The following is a 15,988-nucleotide window of genomic DNA, read 5'->3' on the forward strand; positions in this document are numbered from 1 at the left end:
GCTGATTGGCTCTGCCTTGCCCCGCCCCTTCCAGGAGTCCCCACGCACACCATTTTGGCTCCCGTGTAAGTGCAGGGAGGAGTCCTAGGCCCAAAATGGGGCACGGGGGAGGGGGGCGCATCCCCCCTGCAGCCCATTTTTGCTCCGGGGCGGGGTGCAGGAGGCCGAGTGCTGCCTATCACACCCCATGGCCACGCCCACCCAGCCGGTCATTAGGGCAGAGAACCGGTTGTTAAATTATTTGACTCCCACCACTGAAATTCTGAGGGACCTACCAGAGCTTCGTTCGCCATGGTGGCCTCCTCTTTCAACTGCAGAAGTCTCCTCTCCAACTCATCCCTTGTGCGTTCGGCCTCTTCTCTCATCTGTTTTTCTCGGGCTAAACGTTGGCGTTCCATCTAGGAAGAAGCAAACGATTTGGGGGGGGGGAGGGAGAAGAATGAAAAACAGCTACTATATGCAGATCATACGCATTCAGGAAAGAGAGTGGTGCTGTGGCGTAGAGGTTGGAGCTCTCGCCTCAGCATCAGGAGGCTGTGAGTTCGATCCTAGGTAGAGGCAGGCATTTCTCTCTCTCTCTCTCGGGGCACAATGACAATATATCTGCTGAACAAAACTCCGCTCTGGCAACAGGAACGGCATCCGGCCATCTACGTCCCACATATTGTCTACATCCCACTCAGCCCTGCTGGTAGGACCTAACACGATGCCAGGTGCCTGTTGAGCTAAGTTCTAAACCCAGATGGTTTAGGGTCCTCGCCCTAAGGAAATCCAGGATCTAAGACTTCTGTAACGTTTTGGGGCACCTCTAAAACCCAACACAGAATTCCCCAAAGTTTTTGGCTTCGCAGACCGGCCGGAGGGAGGAGGGATGGTTTGCGTAAGTGGCCGGGAAGCGCGCACAGCTCCGTTTTCGCAAGCGGCATGTACGCATGACTGCCGCATATACTACGTTGAGGATACTCATGCACCCTCGCCGGCCCTTTCCAGAGCCCAGTGGCAAACCTCTTCCCGGCCCACTCATGGGCCGCGGCCCACAGCTTGGGGGAACCTCCTGACTCAAGAAGCTGGGCTGCAGCTTCTCCTGCTCTCTCTCTCTCTAGCAGCTTACCCAGAAGTGGCCATCAATATTCCGCCTGGCCCTCTACAGATTAGCTGTACGGGTTTCAGCAAAGAGGAAAAGGAATCTGTGAGCATGATTCATACAATCCAATTTGCAGCGATGCACTCCCTGCTGCAGACTGCTATGTGCTGCGTCTGCCAGATGGGAGAAAAGGAGGCCACGAAAATTAGCATGCAGGCGGCATGCAAGCCGCACGCCGGCACACAGTTCATTATCGTTTAATTAGGAGAGAGGAGGGCAGGGCTCCTCCTCCGCCGCCCAGGTTCCGTTTTCCCGGTAACCGATTCCCTGCCACCACCACACACACACACACACACAGACACAGACACACACTCCAAAATGTGGAGAAGAGTAACAGAAAGAGGAGACGCATTTAGAAAGCACTCTGTAGCACATGCTTGCGTGGACTCGCGCGCACGTGCGCGGGCCTACTCAACACCTTTACATCAAAAGCCGACGGAAAGGATGTGTCAGCAAAGGGACAAGACAAAGGGACGAGAAGCAACGGATGGAAACTAATCAAGGAGAGAAGCAACTTAGAACTAAGGAGAAACTTCCTGACAGTGAGAAGGATTCATCAGTGGGATGACTTGCCTCCAGAAGTTGCAAAGGCTCCAACACTGGAAGTTTTTAAGAAGAGGTTGGATAACCATTTGTCTGAAGTGGTGTAGGGTTTCCTGCCTAAGCAGGGGGTTGGACTAGAAGACCTCCAAGGTCCCTTCCAACTCTGTTATTCTATTCTATTCTATTCTATTCTATTCTATTCTATTCTATTCTATTCTATTCTATTCTATTCTATTCTATTCTATTCTATTCTATTCTATTCTATTCTGTCAGCACTTCAACCTGCATTTACTCTAGTGCTGACAGAAGAAGGAGAAGCGAAGGCGTCTGGAAAGGGACGTTTGACTTTTCACCTACTTATTTTCCCTGGAGATAATGTCCCCTAGGAGATGAGATGGGAGGGGGGGAAATTCCTTTGAGCTGGAGTAGATTAGGGATAGAATGACTTGGAAGATGGCCAATGAGTGCAGGGGAGTGGGGAACGGAAAGGGAGGGTTTTGGGGCTGGAAGTCAGTGTTGGCTTCGATTGGAGTCGGGTTAGAATGTCGTGCTTAATAAATAGGAGTTTTTCTTCAAAGACTGTGTTTGAAATGCAATTTATTTGAGATGACCTCGAAACTTGACATTCTATTCTATTCTATTTTCTATTTTCTATTTTCTATTCTCTATTCTCTATTCTTTATTCTATTCTATTCTATTCCATCTTCTATTCTATTCTATTCTATATTCTATTCTATTCTATTCTATTCTATTCTATTCTATTCTATTCTATTCTATTCTATTCTATATTCTATTCTTAAAAAAAGAAAAGAATTATGGGTGGGAGCACCTACATGCATGACCTCGCCCCACGCTCCCCACGCTTTTGGCACACGACGGCAAAAAGGTTAGTCATCACCGATCTAGGATGCCTTGTGAATGAATGCACAGCTCCCTTGTTTGAACTAGTAACATTTTCTCACCTGCTTCCTGGCTTTTTCTTCCCTGGCCTGGGCTTTCATTTGCTGGACTTCGAGGGAATCGGCCTTCCGTCTCCTCATGAACAGGTCGTGGTTGCCAATGCAGAGCTGAAGGATCTGTTGCAGCCAACAAGAAAGGAAGCCACACGTTAACACGACACCGTGTGTGAACAATGGCTTTTTTTAATTATTTTTTTAATAATTTTTATTATTATTGTTTTCCTTTAAAAACAAGAACAGAAACAAACACAAAAAAACATAAATTTCCATTTTACCACAGTTTCATATCGGTCTTCTTTTAAAATTCACGTTTTGTCCCCTCCCCGTCTTTACATCTATTTATATCTGTGGTTCCCTTGTTCCTTATTTATGTATATATTTCTTTATCTGTTATACATATTATTGTATCTATATATCACTTTACATATACCCTGTTTCCCCCAGAATAAGAAATCCCCTCATAAGAAGCCCAATCGGGCTTTTTGAGCGCATGGCAATAAGGCCAAGCGCTTATTTCAGAATACCAAAAAATAAAAGACAGGGTCTTATTTTCGGGGAAACACGGTATTGTCTGTTTAGTGGCATATTAGTAATCCTTCTTCCTTGCTGTTCCTGACCTCTGGCCATTTATACCATTTATTCCATATTAAATAATATTCCGTTTCATCTTTTTCTCTTATCTCTTTCGTCAATTTGTCCATCTCTGCACAATCGTTAGACTTTCCTTATCACCTCTTCCTCTTTTGGTACAGTGTTGCTTTTCCAGTTCTGTGCGTATGTTATCCTGGCTGCCGTTATAATATGTAAAATTAAATATTGTATTTCTTTGGTATAGTTTCTGGAGAGTATTCCCAATAAAAATAGTTCCGGTTTCCAGTCTATTTCATGACAGTGAAGACAATTAATCAATGGAACGAATTGCCTCCAGAAGTTGTGAATGCTCCAACATTGGAAGTTTTTAAGAAGAGGTTGGATAACCATTTGTCTGAAGTGGTGTAAGGTATCCTGCCTAAGCAGGGGGTTGGACTAGAGGACCTCCAAGGTCCCTTCCAACTCTGTTATTCTATTCTATTCTAACATTCTTTTTCCCGAATTTTCAGCTACCTTCTTTCAGGCTAAATTTAGAAACCACAGACAACCACTGAAATTCCCCAGGTTAGTTGCTAAGCTGGCAAGAGAAGGACAGAAGGAGTGATTTGAGATTGTGTTCTGAATAACCCCTCCGGCTCTTGCCAGGGTGATTCAAACTGCAAAACAGACCAAAAAAAGAGAGAGAGAGAGAGAGAGAGAGAGAAAATTGGCAACCCGAGACTGGTCAACACCTCCTGTAAAGTCTTCAATCCATCAATAGGGCGAGGTCCTGCAAAAACATTTAGCTGAAAAAGGCACAGGCTTAAAACGGAAGTTTGCCAGTGGGAATCGAAGGACGCTAACTAGATGTAGCTAAGGAGCCAAGAGCGGGCGAAAGAAAGCAGCCGCCGTTAGAAATCTTTCGTCGAGAAGCCTGTTGTTTTCCCAGCTCTCCAAGAGACCAATTTCGGAGAGGATTCTCAAACAAAGCCCTCCTGCTTGAACCAACAGTGGATTATGCCTTGTCAGGTTGGCCTTTCGCTCAAGATTTAGAGCCACTTACCAAAAATATCAAACAGACCTTGTCCTGTCCTCCCTCTCTCGCTCTCTCTAATCCGCCCGAAAAATAATATCCCTCGCAAGAAAGGTGGGCAACCAGAGGTGGACAAATCACGACATTTGCTCCTGCTTATTAAGATAATGGCCAGGGTCCTTTCAACCTGGCCCTTTATATAAGAACCATGGAAAGCTGAGCATGGAGGATGCGTTGTGGTCCGCCAGCAGCCTGCAGAGCTAGCAGTGGAGTCGGACAGTGAGGAGGCTGGGGAGGAACATGGGCCAGTCCTGGAGTCTGGGGAAGGCCCGGACGAGGGCTCTGCGTCGGAGGCAGAGATGGGGCCAGGACCATCTGGGAGTGATGCGCAGACTCCGGAGCCTCCAGAGTCGGACAGCAGAGAGGCAGAGGAACAGGAGGAGCCTGTTCCTAATGCACGCATGCGCAGAGCTGCCAGAAGGCAAGAGCAGCGAAAGCAAAAAGGACGACTTGGGAGTAAGGCCAGGAGATGATTGGCCCCTCCCATAAGGCTTAAAAGAGCAACAAAGGCTCTTGGGCTCTTTGTAGGAAAGCAACGTTGCTAAATCTGTTTTCCAGTCGGCGCCTCTTGTTTCTGAACTTCATGGGGCTTTGCCAAGAAAGGCCTTTGGCAGGGTGCCAAAGAAGATAAAGGTTTGTGATAAGCCCGAAGGACTTTTTCTGAAGGACTTGTTTTGGAATTAATTTGGACTAAGCTGGGAATGAAGTCATTCTCAGCTGTTATAATAAAATAGTTTTGTTCGGGACTAATTGTGTCCTGTAATGACTAAGTGAGCCTAGGTCACAGCAAATTGGAGAGCCCTGAGCTGGAATATGATAAATATTCTCATTTTGGGGCCTACATCGCTGAGTCTTGAGCTGTGGCTTGCCAACTCAGCTGCAAACCTCTGGATGCTACCACAAGTTTACCTGTTTGCATCTGCAGCATGCAAGCATGTCTCGGTGCAGAAAAGGGAAAGGGGGTACCTTCCTCCGCTCAGGAGAAATTGCTCCCACGTGACAAGGACGTGGTACCTACCAGTTTATTCACACGCAGCTTTGAGGAGTTGAATTTGAAGACGTCAATCTTCTTGTCCAGGGGCTTTATTGTAAACTGGATGGAAAACAAAAGCAAGCTTTGTGTACGTTATTTTTTTAAAGACACAAGAGAACGAAGGAGCTGATTGTTAACCAAGGCATGAGGAATAGATAGAAGATGGGCACCAAGCTTTCTCTCAAGTTAAATCATTGATTCACCTGGCTGAGATATTTCCAACTGGAACTAACTTTCCCGGATCTCAGACAGGAAACATCCCCGTTCCTTCCAAAATATTGGGCACTGGTCCAGAAATATAAAAAAAATCAGCCTGAATTGCCTTTATTTTTTTCTACCTCCTGCTAAAATTGAGCACCGCAAATGCTGAAATGTAGGGAGATGCCAGTTCCTACCACGATGATGCTGGAAACTCAGAAATGGGATCAAAGGCCCAACAAGGGAATTCATTTAGTTGAAGAAATCAACAACAATGGGGGAAAAAATCCTTACTTCATCTTGCTTACTTCTCTCTTTCTCTTTCTTTTTTCTCTGTTTCTCTCTCTGTCTTTTTCTCTTTTTCTTTCTCCTTTTCTTTCTTTCCTTGTCTCTTTTCTCTTTTTCTCTCTCATCTTTTTCTCTCCCTCTTCTTTCTCTCTCCCCCTTTGTCTTATCTCTTTTTCTCTTTCTCTTTTTTCTCTCGCTTTTTTCTCCTTTTCTTTCTCTCCATCATCTTTTTCTCTCCCTCTTCTTTCTCTCTCCCTTTCTCTTTGTCTTTTTATCTCTCTTTTTATCTTTATCTTTCCCTCACTTTCTCTTTTTCTTTCTCCTTTTCTTTCTCTCCATCATCTTTTTCTCCCTCTTCTTTCTCTCTCCCCCTTTTTCTTTTTATCTCTTTTCTCTCTTTCTTTCTCTTTCTTTCTCTGTTTTTTTCTTTCTCCTTTTCTTTCTCTCCATCATCTTTTTCTATCCCATTTCTTTCTCTCTCTCCCTTTTTCTTTTTTATCTCATTTTCTCTTTCTCTCTTTCTTTCCCTCGCTCTTTCTCTGTCTTTTTCTTTCTTCTTTTCTTTCTCTCCATCTTTTTCTCTCCCTCTTCTTTCTCTCTCCCCCTTTTTCTTTGTCTTTTTATCTCTTTTTCTCTTTCTCTTTCTTTCCCTCACTCTTTCTCTGTCTTTTCCTTTCTCCTTTTCTTTCTCTCCATCTTTTTCTCTCCCTCTTCTTTCTCGCTCCCTCTCTTTCTTTCTCTCTCTTACCTCTCTTTCTCTTTCTCTCACACACACATACACACACAATCCCTGTGCCACTGACAAAGGTTTTGTCGGGAGAAAAGAAAATTCTCTAATTGTTAGCGCTTAGAGAAAGGATCAGCAATGGTTCATCTTGCAGGTCGGGGAAAAAAAAAGAGTGAGTAATGCCCACTTTGTCATTTAGCTGGCAGTTGGAGATGCTGTCTTCGATTCTGGCTCCCTTGAGAGGAAACCCACCCACCCCCCCCGCCCCCCAAACTAATCCCACCTCTTGAATTTTCTGCCAACAATGGGCAGAGAGAAAGGACATTTCAATTCCGGGCAAACATTCAGTAATTCCTATACTAGATTAAACACCTCCTCTGCGTCGAGGGGTTCCGTTCGTAAGGCTGTGCATCCCATCCTGTCCGATCTGCCCATCATCTCGTTGCCAGCCTTCGTTGAAGTGATCAAAGGTGACAGCCTTTGAATGATGGGCCTGTTGACATCTGAGAGAAGAGACTTCCAGCTCTCTCTCCCTGCACTGTTGAGGTTCTGACATTAAGGAGACGCAGGTCTGATCGGCTTCCTTTCAGCCTTTAGAATCATGCATGTATGCTAAACAGGTGTTATACAGGTAGTCCTCGACTTACGACTTACAATTGGAGCCTGACATTTCTGCTAAGTGAGACATTTAGGAAGTGAATTTTTTTACTTAGCAATGGAAAATTCAGGGCCCAGTTGTGAACGTATTACAATGAGATGCAACGATATCTTTTCAAAAAAGGGGGGAGGGGGAATCCACAAATTCAATGCTTAAGCATTTGGCCGTATAAATGTTCTGAACTGGGACTTTTTTTTACCCGTTCTAGGTAGCGTTTATCTCTCGCAGTCCTCTTTATCCTTTTCCTATTGTTAAGAAAACAAGTCCTCCTCCAAATTAGTGCTTCTGCCTGTCTTAAAAAGCTCAACCCAACGCATGAAGGCTCCTATTCACATTCCGAACTCGATGCCTCTGGATTGTTAAATGCAGCACTTAGAAATTTCACTTAAGGGCTGCCGGACAAGCCAGGACTCCAATTGTGCCGTTGTACATAAACACAGTAGAAAGGGCAATTAGAAACCCCGAGGAGACGAGACCTGGGAAAGGAAGGTCGACTTAATTTAAGCACAGCCAGGAAACATTCATCAGTTCCAAACGAGAAGCCAAAGGCTTATTTAAATACAGACGGAGGGAGGAAAAAAAAAATCGCACTGATCCAAAATCGAGAAGATTCTGAATTTCCTTTATGCTGTCAGGGTTCCGACGGATGACCTAATTAAATCATGAGCCTCGAGCCAAGCTTCAAAAGAAATCCAGTTATTTATTAGGAGCTTCACGTCGGCAGGCTCCCAAATGAAGCCAATTCGGAACCCACGTAATTTACGCCCCAATCATGACCTTGTTTCCCCCCCTCTCCCCAGGGTGTGTCATCGATCACATTCGCCAATGGAGCAATTTTGCGGGTTATAGAGATCACTCCCCTCCGGCCGCTGTGGGTAACTCTGGGAGACAGCCTTGAGAGAGATAAGTCTGGAATGTGCATCTGTCTTTGGCTGCTGTGTTGTTTCGTCAGTTTCCCATTCCCCCTTGCCTATGGCAACTCGAAAGCAGGCCAGGGATGCTTTGCGAGTTGACATATGCACTTTTAAGTTCTGGATTAACTCTTTTCATTCAAAGTGCCCTCTGCCGGTGGGATTTCAACCTAACACAATCACAGATAGTCCTCGACTTACAACAGTCTGCTTAGTGACCGTTCGAAGTGACAACGGCACTGGAAAAAGTGACTTATGACCCGTTTTTCACACTTATGACCATTGTAGCATCCCCGTGGTCATGTGATTTACATTCGGTAACGGGTTCCTATTTATGATGGGGGGCTCACGTGATCCCTTTTTGCGACCTCCTTGACAAGCAAAGGTAACGGGGAAGCCAGGTTCACTTAACAACTGTGTGACTGATTATAACAGCGGCCGTGATTCATTTAACAAACGTGGCAAGAAAAAAGTCGTAAAAACAGGTCAAGACTCACTTAACCAATTTCTCACTTAGCAACAGAGCTTCTGGGCTCAATTGTGGTCGTAAGTTGAAGATTACCTGTATTATTTATCGTCTCAACGGCACCAACCCCAGAGGTTTCCAATAAATTTTAACCAGGCAGGTGTTCAAACCACATCCTCTTTTAAAGGCCCCGTAATCCCTTGCGGGGTGGAGTCTTGGGCAACCGAATGGAGCTGAATGAGTGTTTACTGGCCGGATGCCCTTCCTATCACCAGTACGGAGTTATGTTCAGCAGATATATCCACATTGTGCCCAGAGAGAGAAATATCTGCCTCTATCTAGGATCGAACTCACAGCCTCCTTGACTGTGAGGCGAGAACTCCACCTCTAGGCCACCACATGGCAAGGTGCTCAAACCACGACCTAAAATATTGTTTGCCTTTCTCCGTGTTTATACAGTTCGGGCTTACCTCCTTATCACTGTAAGAGACATTGCGAATCTCGTTCCAAGGAAAGGAGATTTTGGGGGTCAGTCTGTTTTCTGGATCGTATATGTGGAGGCCCAACGCATCGACTCCCAGAAGCAGTTCTGTCCCCTTCTTGTTCTAAAAGAAGAAGAAGGAAAAAAAAAGGGGGGGGGGGTAAAATGGGGAGACTTAATTCCACTTGAAGTGGTACAGCATATCAGGCACACAGATTTGCACTTCCCCCCCCCCATGTTTTATTTATATAACATTCCATTTTCATCAAACAGTGTGTATTCTGGGTACAATTATGTTTAAATAGTCATATTTATACATCTTTATTGTGATAGGTCATCACCATCGTATTAATAATATAATAACATATTATGATAACATTAATACTTAACATTTAACATCATCTTCTTTAATAACTCTCCTTTTTACCATTTCCTCTTTTTATATCTCCTCCTTTCTAACTTCTCTTTCTGTTATCTTGCCATTGATAGAATACGTCCCATATCAAAACATATTCAGTTGCTTCTTTATCCTTAATAGCAAGTGTTAATCTATCCATTTCTGCACAATCTAATATTTTTTTAACTACAGTCCCCTCAGACGGAATCTGATCATTTTTCCATTGTTATGCAAATACAATTCTAGTTGCACCTAGATTTGCACCTCTCTCCCAATTTGGCCCGAGGTTTTGCTGCATTAACCTGGTTAAAAGGAGGAAGGGGAGGAGGCAGAGAGCTTTCCAACTCGGCATGGACCGCAGTGCTAAGGACTCATTTTTACTCCTTCAGAAATGTTGGAAATGTCAACAGATACTGGGTTCGTATAATCATATGTGGTGGACATGTGTGGAAGCAAACAGGTATTGGGCAAAAATTCGCATGTGGCTGGAGAAGATGATGCAACAACATATTGACATAAAACCTGAACTATTCCTGTTGGGGATCTTACCGGGAATCTATAATAAAGAAAGTGTATTTCTGATTATTCATGTAATAACTGCAGCTAGAATTGTATTTGCACAAAACTGGAAAAGCGAAGAGATCCCTACAGATGAGAATGTGATTAAGAAAATATTAGAATGTGCAGGAATGAATAGATTTAACATTTGCAATTCAAGGAAAGGAAGGATCAGATTATTATAATATACGGGAGTTATTTTATCAGTGGTTAGAGAATAAATATGAGAGTAAGGTATTGTAAAATCAGGTAAGTTAAGAAGAGAAAAGTTATCATTATTATAATAATAACTTTATTATTGTCATTGTATGTGTATACAGAGTATACCCATACAACGAAATTCACTTAACACCCAGAGACCAGGCCCAACACACATAACAATCCCCAAACACACTCCCACCTACCACAAATTCCCCACCCCCTAAACCACCCAAACATCCACACAACAGACCAAGTCATGCTGTCCAACAGCTCACCGATGGTGGCCCTTTAGTTCATTGTTGAGTGCAATTATAGTTCTGGGATAAAAATTATTCAGAAAACGTGCGGTCCGAGTTTTAATTGTTCTGTATTATTATGATCTAGTATTAATATAAGAATGAATTAAAGTAAGGAACATGGTGGTAGCTTGAATTGTTAAGACACAAAGAATTTTATACTCAAGACGACACACTGTTTAATGAAAGATGGAATGTTCGTATTCAAAGAAAATTAAAAATTTAAAAAAGAAAGGAAATCTCCTTCTGGCCCGCAGGTGAAGTGACAAAGGAAATGCTACTCAAAAAGCCACATTACGCTTCTTGGCAAATGGGACCAGGGTTCAGCCTGAATGCTTTCTCGTCCCCCGTCCCCTCCATCAACACCCCGAACTGCAGAGCGATTCACGCTGTGTATTTCTAGATGGACTTACTCGGATGGCAAAATAATTCACGCCGTACATCTCCAGATCCTGCGCGATTTTCAAGTACTCCATTTCCGCTTCGTCCCTGCAAAGCAAAGCAAAGGGAGACGGGGTGTGGGAAGGAAATTTAGGGGACAATTTATTTTTTTTTACCCAAAGGAGAGAAAGCAAGCCTCTGGTAGGCACCCAAGAACAGAAATCAAACATGGTGTAGCAGATCCCATCATCTCTCCGAAGATTGAGAATTTTGTTTTGCCAGCCAAGATGACAAAGCTTTGCGGAAAAAGTCCAAGCGGCAGGTTTATGGTAGGCCCAACGTCTAAAATTGAAAAATGGCTAATCCCCAGCCCAAATTTTTAATTTATTTTTTATTTTATTTTATTTCGAATTTATATACCGCACCTTCTCCTGAGGGACTCAGGGAGGTGTACAGCCAGATAAAAACATACAATACAAACATTAAAAACAATTAAAAAGATATATATTAATTTGGCCCCAATTTAAAATAACAAACCAATTAAAAATATTTAAAAAATATATTAAGCCAGCCCGGCTTGCTGAAAAAAGAAAGTTTTAAGGGCATGGTGGAAGGCACCGAGGTCTAAAATAATTTCCCGTCACTATCATCCTTCAAGGGAGGCGGTGGCTCAGTGGCTAAAATGCTGAGCTTGTCGATCGAAAGGTCGGCAGTTCGGCGGTTCGAATCCCTAGTGCCGCGTAACGGGGTGAGCTCCTGTCACTTGTCTCAGCTTCTGCCAACCTAGCAGTTCGAAAGCAGGTAAAAAAAATGCAAGTAGAAAAATAGGGACCACCTTTGGTGGGAAGGGAACAGCGTTCCGTGCGCCTTTGGCGTTGAGACATGGCAGCCACATGACCACGGAGACGTCTTCGGACAGCGCTGGCTCTTTGCCTTTGAAACGGAGATGAGCACCGCCCCCTAGAGTCAGGAACAACTAGCACATACGTGTGAGGGGAACCTTTACCTTATCAGATGCTGCAGAGGTTGTGTTAAAAATGGCACTGAGTCTAAAAAAATATTACTATTATTATTACTGTGTGTAAAATATATCAACCCAGACAATACTTTGTCCGCCAAGCACATATGGATGTTAAAGAAAAAACTATAAATAAAAATATTTTTTAAAAATGGCCATGAGTCCCTTTTTTCAGTGACTGTTAACTTCGAACAGTTGCTAAAGGAATGGTTTTTAAGTCAATGACTACCTGTGTTTACCTGTCCCTTTTAAGTCACTCACCTGGCTCTGCCTCGATGTTGGCCGTACCAGGCTGTGATCCTTTCTTCCCACATTTCCGGAGTCATTTGGTAGAGATTGATCACCTAGGATTAAAAAAAAAAAAGAACCTTAACTCACAAGCAGGAGACCCTATATTTATTTCGGACAGGCAACTGTCCAGTCTCTTCTTAAAAACCTCCAGTGATGGGGCACCCACAACTTCTGGTGGCAAGCTGTTCCACTGGTTAATTGTTCTTTGTTAGGAAGTTTCTCCTCAATTCCAGGTTCCTTCTCTCCTTGATGAGTTTACATCCTTTGTTTGTTTGTTTTTTTGTCTGGCCTTTTGGTGCTTTGGAAAAGAAAGCATCCTGCTTTCCCAACCATGGCAGACTAAGACCTGCACTAAGTCCCAGATGAGCTGAGTGAATGTGAAAGCCATCATCCTTACCCGTTTCGGAAGCAACTCCTCTTGAGCCAAGAAGCCGCGCTTGTGAACGCTGGGATCGTAATCTCCGTACTGCAAAGACAGAGGGATTTCTGGAGTTAGAGCAATTGTGAGAATTGAGAGGCTAGATAGGAGGATACCCCTGGCATTAGCCCTTCCTGCAAACTCTGAACAAGGTTGGACACCCCTGGCATAACCCTTCCTGCCAACTCTGGATGGGACTTGAATGCGTTTCTTCTTCGTCCTGCTATAAACCCAACAAGACGGACATGGACTTCAGAGGATCATTAGAACTGCAGAAAAAAACAATGGCTACCAACCTGCCTTCCATGGAGGACCTGTATACTGCAGGAGTCAAAAAGAGGGCTGGGAAAGTATCTACAGACCCCTCGCATCCTGGACATAAACTCTTTCAACTCCTACCCTCAAAACGACGCTATAGAGCACCGAACACCAGAACAACTAGACACAAGGACAGTTTTTTCCCCGAACACCATCACTCTACTAAACACATAATTCCTTCAACACTGTCAAACTCTTCACTAAGTCTGCATTACTGTTAATCTTCTCATCGTTCCCATCACCCATCTCCTTCCACTTATGACTGTATGACTGTAACCTTGTTGCTGGTATCCTTAAGATTTTTATTGACTGTTCCTTAGTATGATTTGATTGCTTATTTGTACCCTATGACTCTCATTAAGTGTTGTACCTTATGATTCTTGACGAATGTATCTTTTCTTTTATGTACACTGAGAGCATTTGCCCCAAAGACAAATTCCTTGTGTGTCCAATCACACTTGGCCAATAAATAATTCTATTCTATTTTCTATTCTATTCCCTATTCTATTCTATTCTTTTCTTTTCCATATACTAGATTCTATTCTATTCTATTCCATATAGTATTCTATTCTATTCTATTCTATTCTATTCTATTCTATTCTATTCTATTCTATTCTAATTCTATTCTGATTTCTTATTCTGTTCTATTCTGTTCTGTTCTATTCTTTCATAATTCTATTCTATTCTATTCTATTCTATTCTATTCTAGTCTAGTCTAGTCTAGTCTAGTCTAGTCTAGTCTAGTCTAGTCTACTCTAGTCTAGTCTAGTCTAGTCTAGTCTAGTCTAGTCTAGTCCAGTCCAGTCCAGTCCAGTCCAGTCCAGTCCATTCCATTCCATTCCATTCCATTCCATTCCATTCCAAAACTGAATGCGCTCCTCCTTCCCACAATTAAAGATTTCAATTTTAAGGAAGCCAGTCCTTAAAAAGATTGTGTGCACGGTTTCAGGGTTTTTAACAAATGGACAAAAAGCAGAGAGGCTAACGCTGCTTGCATTCGGCTCTTAACCCAGCTAACTAAAATTGAAGAGGAAGGAGGGGTGGAGGAAAAATAGCCGCGTTCAGCGGCTCACGGACGAATTCGGCATGCAAATATCTATTATGTAACTGACTCCACTCGGGAGAGAAAGAAAGAGAGAGAGAGAAAGAGAGAGACAGCAAATTCCATCCTTTGAAATTCCTACAGAGCCTCCGACGGTTCCAGCTCTGAAGCTTTCCTAGGATAACCCTTAGATCTTTGGAAGAAAATTAAAATTAGAAGTAGAACAGTTCACGTCAAAGGCAACATTTATGGCAGGGTTGCAGAACTGGAGCACAAAAGAAAACAGCCCAGTAAATGATTCGACGTCTTCTTTTCTTATGGAAAGGATCAGATTTGGAAAATTAATGGGACCTGCAGAGAAACGAACATCTAAGACCTGACTTAACACAAAAAGAGCTCTCCCCTCATGCTTTCAGAATGAGGAGGGAAGAGTGGAAAGGAGGACAAAAGGAAGGAACGGCGTTCTCTGCCAAGTACAACCTCACCCCCACCCCTCCCCAGCCTCTCCCCCTCCTTCGGAGAGGCACAAGCTGTACCGGGTAGCACATTAGATCTCAAAATAGGGGACCCATCTCTATATAATTACTCCTTCTGCAAATCTGCTGGTTCCTAAAAAAAAAAATCAATCTGATGAGCTGGTTTGGTGTAGTGATTAAAGGCTAGAAACCAGGAGACGGTGAGTTCTAGTCTTGCCTTAGGCATGAAAGCCTGCTAGATGACCTTGAGCCAATCACTAGGTGACTGTGAGTTCTAGTTCCACCTTAGGCATGAAAGTCAGCTGCATGACTTTGGGCCAATCACTAGGAGACGGTGATTTCTAGTTCCACCTTCGCCATGAAAGTCAGGTCCACGCCTTTGGGCCAATCACTAGGAGACGGTGAGTTCTAGTTGCACCTTAGGCATGAAAGTCAGCTGCATGACTTTGGGCCAATCACTAGGAGACGGTGATTTCTAGTTCCACCTTCGCCATGAAAGTCAGCTCCACGCCTTTGGGCCAATCACTAGGAGACGGTGAGTTCTAGCTCCACCTTAGCCATGGAAGCCAGCTCCATGAATTCGGGCCAATCACCAGGAGATTGGGAGTTCTAGCTCCGCCTTAGCCATGGAAGCCAGCAGGGTGATTTTGGGCCAATCACTAGGAGACTGTGAGTTCCAGTTTTACCTTAGCCATGAAAATCAGATCCATAACTTTGGGCCAATCACTGGGAGACGGTGAGTTCTAGCTCCGCCTTAGCCAGGGAGGCCAGCTCCATGTCTTCGGGCCAATCGCCAGGAGATTGGGAGTTCTAGCTCCGCCTTAGCCATGGAAGCCAGCGGGGCAATTTTGGGCCAATCACTAGGTGACAGTGAGTTCTAGTTCCATCTTAGGCGTGAAAGTCAGCTGTCTGACTTTGGGCCAATCACTAGGAAATGGTGAGTTCTAGTCCCGCCTTAGGCACGGCAGCCAGCTGGCTGCAATAATTCAGAATCTTCTTACTTAATGTAGGATGACTTGCTGGTAATTTCCAAAAGTTTACACTGGCCTCTCCTTTCGGAGTCACAAGCTTCTTGCAGCTGAATTCCGAGAGCTGAAGTCTAGGCGCCTTAAAGTTGCTAAGGTTGAGAAACGCCGTCCTACTCTGCCTGAAAGGTGATTTTTTCCAAAAGGCAACTGGAATTGAAGACGTTTCGCTTCTTCATCCAAGGAGCTTCGTCTTCGGTTCTGACTGACCCACCCTCCAGTCAGAACCGAAGAAGAAGCTTCTTGGAATGAGAAGCGAAACGTCTTCCGAGGGGAAAACAAAACGAAAACAAAAGGAAGTCCAGCTGCCTTTTTTTTTTCTTTTGGAAAAATCACCTTTGAGGCAACTGTGACCTGGATCAGGGGTCTCCAAACCTTGGCAACTTTTAAGACTTGTGGACTTCAACTCCCAGAGTTCCTCAGCCAGTTTTGCTGGTTGAGAAGTTGCCAAGGTTGGAGACCCCTGACCTGGATGGTTCAAGAACCTCCTTAGACA

General features: G+C 44.0%; 1 protein-coding gene across 1 annotated transcript in view; it reads right to left on the reverse strand.

Annotated features, from left to right (window-relative positions):
• The window catches only part of NF2 (NF2, moesin-ezrin-radixin like (MERLIN) tumor suppressor), a 60,006-nt gene that overhangs the window by 17,131 nt on the left and 26,887 nt on the right, over positions 1–15,988 (reverse strand). Inside the window, 7 exon segments of the mRNA XM_070951368.1 lie at positions 276–398; positions 2,650–2,763; positions 5,328–5,402; positions 9,061–9,195; positions 10,937–11,012; positions 12,184–12,266; positions 12,611–12,679. Coding sequence (XP_070807469.1) covers positions 276–398; positions 2,650–2,763; positions 5,328–5,402; positions 9,061–9,195; positions 10,937–11,012; positions 12,184–12,266; positions 12,611–12,679 — 675 coding nt within the window.

The sequence above is a fragment of the Pituophis catenifer genome, unplaced genomic scaffold, assembly GCF_029215685.1.
Source record: "Pituophis catenifer annectens isolate HBS135680 unplaced genomic scaffold, rPitCat1.0.hap2 SCAF_10, whole genome shotgun sequence".
NCBI classification, from domain to species: domain Eukaryota; kingdom Metazoa; phylum Chordata; class Lepidosauria; order Squamata; family Colubridae; genus Pituophis; species Pituophis catenifer.